The 5528-nt window shown below is 37.4% G+C and overlaps 1 protein-coding gene across 2 annotated transcripts; it reads left to right on the top strand.

Moving 5' to 3' along the window:
- The first annotated feature begins 216 nt into the window (after nucleotides 1–216).
- LOC119998301 (suppressor of disruption of TFIIS) lies at nucleotides 217–2644 on the top strand. 2 transcript variants are annotated; one of them, XM_038845595.1, is made up of 8 exons: nucleotides 217–312; nucleotides 963–1038; nucleotides 1129–1194; nucleotides 1284–1381; nucleotides 1509–1634; nucleotides 1728–2057; nucleotides 2148–2213; nucleotides 2317–2644. In XM_038845595.1, the coding sequence occupies exons 2-8, from the start codon at nucleotides 978–980 to the stop codon at nucleotides 2467–2469; spliced, it is 900 nt and encodes a 299-aa protein (XP_038701523.1). In that variant the 5' UTR covers nucleotides 217–312; nucleotides 963–977; the 3' UTR covers nucleotides 2470–2644. The 2 variants fall into 2 exon arrangements, with proteins under 2 accessions (XP_038701523.1, XP_038701524.1); XM_038845596.1 differs by having other exon boundaries at nucleotides 227–310; nucleotides 950–1038.
- Nucleotides 2645–5528: the final 2884 nt, after the last annotated feature.

Raw genomic sequence — 5528 nt, 5'->3', positions numbered from 1 at the left:
TCCCTTACCAACTATTATTGTGGTTCAAGTTAGTATCAAATGACCAACACTCGACAGACAATCAACTGAGTTAAAGATATTTGTTGAAAGTTCGAAAACAACTGCAAACATATTTATGTGCGGTATTTAAAAAAAAGGTATGAAAAGATTTTATAATTAAAATTCAAAAGAAGGCAACGGGGCTTACTTATTTAAACCCGCCTCTGCTTCCCTTCTTCCTGCCCCTCCTCTGTTCAATCCTCTCTCTCTATATACCGATCATTTCCCTCTCTCTTGTGCTCCAGGTCTTGCTTTGCTTGCGTAATTAGGTATAAATATCTCTCGCATTTCCTTGTTTTCTGTTCGATTTACAAGTTTCAGTCGCTGCAATTGTTCTTCAATTCGAAGCATGTTAGTTTTCGTGATTGAAATAGTTTTTTTTTTTGTTCTGCTGTTCTTGAGCTCTTGAATTATGGATTGGATGCTTTTATGTGCTGTTTAGGCTTAAATTTCTGCTGCATTATTGTGTCAAGAGACAAGAGTACTTGTGCCTTAAAATCCAACATCGCTACAATCTTTTAAGTTGAAATCTTCAGAAATGTTACTCCTCAATGTTGAGAGGATGTGGTTTTTCTTTGATTATTTCTTATTCATTTATCGGTGCGTCTCGATCAAGCCCCTTTTTGATCATTTTCCTTTTGATTGGAATACGAAGATAATCGTCAAATGTTTACGTTTCTTTTAATTTATTTAGGTGTTGTGGTTGTGAATTGGCCATTCATGCACTTAGAAAAATGCCTTATCTTCATGACTTCAGATTTTTCCATTCATCAAGGCATCTTCCCCTCATATGGTGCTAATGTGTAACTAAGAAACCATGAAATTCTATAATTTGAGAATCAAAATGAATCTCCATTTTAGTTTGTGTGGGTATAATATGTCATTTAGCGCTGTGTTAAACCCATTTCGTTGCCTGCTCAAGGTTTTTTTTATCGAAAATGGAATACGAAGATGGGTACCTGCAAGCACAAAGGCCCAAATATGATTGCCTCTTGTTTGGTAAGTGTTTTCTAGTCAGTAATTTTTGTTGAGAGGCTTGAAATAACTTGCACTGAAAAAATTAAATAACCATAATTTTCAATTTTGCAGATCTTGATGACACCCTTTATCCACTTAGTTCTGGTATTGCATCTGCATGTGGCAAGAACATTAAAGGTTTAGCCCCCTTGCTCCTTACTTCTTGTAATGAATTGCTGTCGTCCTTTCCGTTGTTGGTTCAACTTTAATTTGATGTCCTTTTGTAGATTACATGGTTGAAAAGCTTGGCATAGCAGAGGGCAAAATCACTGCATTGGGTGACCTTCTTTACAAGAATTATGGTACAACCATGGCAGGTCTCAGGGTAATGTCTTTTTGATTTTCCATCAAAAATTCAAATTTCTTTTTGATTGTTACAAAAAAAAAAATGGATAGAATTTTGAACAAGTCTTGAACAGTTGTAATTTTTGGACGATGGTTTTTCTTTGCAGGCTATTGGCTACGGGTTTGACTATGATGAGTACCACAGTTTTGTTCATGGGAGACTACCCTATGAGAACTTAAAACCAGATCCTGTTTTAAGGCATCTTTTGATGACTCTGCCTATTCGGAAAATTGTAAATGCCTTCTGCACCAGATGAATTAGCCAAAGCCTTTGGTTGGTGTACTATTTTCTCACACTATATGTTTTTATGTTTTATGTACATCAGATCTTTACAAATGCAGACAAGGCCCATGCGCTTAAATGTCTTAGCAAGCTTGGGTTAGAAGACTGTTTTGAAGGGATTATCTGCTTTGAGACCCTAAATCCTACACACAAGTGCACTGTTTCTGATGATGAGGATGACATGGAGTTTGTGGGATCAAGAGCTGATGATTCTGCAGCTAATAACAGAAATCCTAAAATTTTTGACATCGTAGGGCATTTTGCTGAACCAAGCCCAAGTACTGAATTACCAAAGACTCCCATTATATGCAAACCATCTGAAGCAGCCATAGAGCGTGCTCTCAAGATGGCTGACATTAATCCTCAAAGAACTGTAAGTTCCTAATCTGAAACTCAGGTCTTTGAAAATTTATCGACATGTGAGTTATGTTGCCTTATAACCAAATCTTTCATGTCCTTTCAGTTGTTCTTTGACGATAGCGTCCGCAACATCCAGGCCGGAAAGCGTGTAGGCCTACACACTGTGCTGGTTAGTCATTGGGAATTTTGTTGTCTTCAATACAAACTCTTTCTTTGCCTTATTAACAAATATGTTTACATCAGAGTTGCTGATACAGTTCTCCTGAATCTAGGTTGGCAAATCTCAAAGGGTCAAAGGCGCAGATTATGCACTAGAGAGCATCCACAACATCAAGGAAGCATTACCAGAGCTTTGGGAGGCTGAGATAAAATCAGAAGTTGGGTACTCAGGCAATGTTGCAGTGCAGGCATCAGTGACTGCTTAGAATTGGACATATGTTGTAATCAGTATCATGACAAAGTGTGAGAAGAAATCATGTTATTGGGATCCTAACATCCCCAAGTTCTCAAATCATGATTCATATGATGTAGATGTTTTGTTCTGTTCACAATTTTAATATTAACAAAGAAAGAAGTAGAATTCTTCTCTTGCTTGGCGTATCTGTGTGTCACACTTGTCAATTTTAATCACCTCCCCCTGCTTTTTGGATGCTTTTATACATGATAAATCCTGCACGGAAGATCCGTTCGTCATAAACAACTCCATGCATAAGACTCTTCGTAGTGGAGGGTATGTAGTGTTCCCCGTATAATATAGGAACTCTTCGCAGTGGAGGGTAAGCAGTCTTCCCCCGTATAATATAAGAAGGGGCTATTTTCGGGGTTTCAACCGGTGACTACTGGACCACATGTTCGCCTATATGATTGTGACTAATTTAATTAATTTACTGTGTTTGATTATGGATGCAATAAAATTTTGTGTTGGTCATAAATAAGATAAGCATGAGATGTATAAATTAGTTTCTTACCTTTCATTTCACTCTTTTCCGAGCAAATTTTATCTGCTGTTCTGAGCATTACTTCCTTTTCGGGTGAGCAACTTTTATTACGAACAACGTTCCTTTGACCATTATTAGGTGCATTCCTTATAATGTCGTCTTCTTCTTCTTTGGGGTCTGACTAGCTCTAGGACTAGTTCTGAGGAGAACGTCAGGAACGTCTCTCTTTGTGAAACCATGGCATGGGCGTCTTCGGACATGGTTCTTTTAGAATTTGCCGGGGACGAGTACTCTCCCACAAATACCTAGTGGTGGATCTAGGATTAGAAACTACTGGGGGAACAAAGAAAATCGTTAGTAATAATTTCAAGTAATAAAATATTATATATTCATTTATCACAATTGTTCTCTACGAGTTTTTCATTTCTTGAAACGCATTATTACAAGAATTTAATTAACTCCGTCAGACTATCAACGATGCCTTTTTTTGACATCCTTCCAAAACCTCAACTAGGGCAAACCCAAATTGTTTCTTAGGTTTTCAAAATCAGTCCTCGGAAACATATTATAATAAGAAAAAAAATAAGCGGATCAAAAGTTACGGATGGTCAAAGTTGGAAAACTGAAATTTTAATTCAAAAACTGCAACTTCAATTTGGATTCCAATTTGACTTCCCGTAGCACTATGAACAGCATTGTTATAAACAAACTCAGCTTGAGCTAACATCATATCCTATTGCTTTGGTTTATCTCTACAAATGCTTCGAATCAGATTGCCCAATGTTCTATTCAAGGACTTTGTCTGTCCGTCAGTCTGAGAGTGTGCAGTGCTACTGAATTTTAGAGTAATATCAAGGCGCTTCCATAAAGTAACCCAAAAGTGACTCAAAAATTTAGAATCATGATCAGAAGTAATAGTATTCGGCACCCCACGTAAGTGAACGACTTCACGGAAAAATAATCGTGCAATATTGGATGCATCCACTGTTTTGCGGCAAGAAATAAAATGCGCCATCTTGGAAAATCTGTCAACCACAACAAAAACAGAATCGACTCCCCTTTAGGTGCGGGGAAGTCCAAGCACAAAATCCATAGACAAATCTTCCCATATAGCACTAGGGACAGGTAAAGGCATATACAAACATGTATTTTGATACTGCCTTTTCGTTGTTTGGCACACATAGCATCTGCGGACAAAAGCAGTCATATCTCTCTTCAAGTGAGGCCAGAAATACCTCTCCTCTATACTTGCCACGGTCTTGTCTCTACCCAAATGACCAGCCAAACTTTTAGCATGTAATTCACAAATTAACTGCTCCCTCAAAGAGCTCTTAGGAATGCACAACTGATTGCCACTAAATAGATATCCTTCAGAAATATGAAACTCACCAGGATTCTGATTGAGGCTACACTTAGCCCAAATTTTTGCAAAATCATCATCATTCTCATACAAATCCTTTAATAATTCGAACCCAATCACTTCTTGCTACATAGTGACAAGCAAATTAGCCCTACGGCTTAATGCATCAGTGACCTTGTTTAAAGCACCATATTTGTGTTTTATAACAAAGGGAAATTTCTACAAGAAAGTGCTCCAACATGCATGCATCTTATTCATATGCTTCTGGCTATTAATAAATTTTAGTGCTTGATGATCAGTATACAAAATAAATTCCTTCTAAACCAGATAATGCTCCCAATTTTTTAGTGCCCTCACCGCAGCATAAAATTCTTGATAATATGTACTCCACTTATGCCTGGCATCACTCAATTTTTCACTAAAAATGCAACTGGTCGCTTCTTTTGTGACAAAACAGCCCCAACTCTTACACCACTAGCATCACATTCAACTTCAAATAATTTATCAAAATCTGGTAGAGCTAGAACTAGTGCTAAACATAAGCGCTCCTTAATTAATGCAAAAGTTTGTTTGGCCTCCTCACCCCAATTGAATTGTCCTTCTTCAAACACTCGGTTATTGGAGCCGCAATGCTACCAAGTTCGTGAATAAAATGACAATAGAATGTCGTCAAACCATGAAAACTCCTCACGTCACCCACTGTCTTTGGTGTTGGCCAGTCACGAATTGCCTTCACTTTCTCCTCATCCACTTGAATGCCATTGTGACTCACAATATAACCCAAAAACATCAATCTTTCCATAAGAAAACTGCACTTTTTTAACTAAATATACAACTTATTTTCTTACAAGGCCATTAAGACTTCTCGAATATGTGAAAGATGCTCCTCCTCACTACGACTATAAATCATAATATCATAGAAATAAACAACCACGAATCTACCTATAAAAGGGCATAATACCTAATTCATGAGCCTCATGAAAGTACTAGGAGCATTAGACAAACCAAACGTCATAACCAACCACTCAAATAATCCTTCTATTGTCTTAAATGTAGTTTTCCATTCATCTTCTGGCCTTATACGAATCTGATGGTAAACACTCCTCAAATCTATCTTCGAAAATAATTTTGAACTAGACAGCATATCTAACATATCATCAAGGCGTGGAATAAGAGATCTATACCT

This window comes from Tripterygium wilfordii, chromosome 5 (genome assembly GCF_013401445.1).
Source record: "Tripterygium wilfordii isolate XIE 37 chromosome 5, ASM1340144v1, whole genome shotgun sequence".
In the NCBI taxonomy this organism is placed as follows: Eukaryota; Viridiplantae; Streptophyta; class Magnoliopsida; order Celastrales; family Celastraceae; genus Tripterygium; species Tripterygium wilfordii.
This window is presented reverse-complemented; position numbering and strand designations above follow the sequence as displayed.

Bases quoted from the DNA above. Each gene is read 5' to 3' on its own strand.
- LOC119998301 (XM_038845595.1), top strand. From the start codon at position 978: ATGGAATACGAAGATGGGTACCTGCAAGCACAAAGGCCCAAATATGAT. The intron at 2,058-2,147 runs GTAAGTTCCTAA...ATGTCCTTTCAG, and splicing joins ACATTAATCCTCAAAGAACT to TTGTTCTTTGACGATAGCGT. The intron at 2,214-2,316 runs GTTAGTCATTGG...TCCTGAATCTAG, and splicing joins TAGGCCTACACACTGTGCTG to GTTGGCAAATCTCAAAGGGT.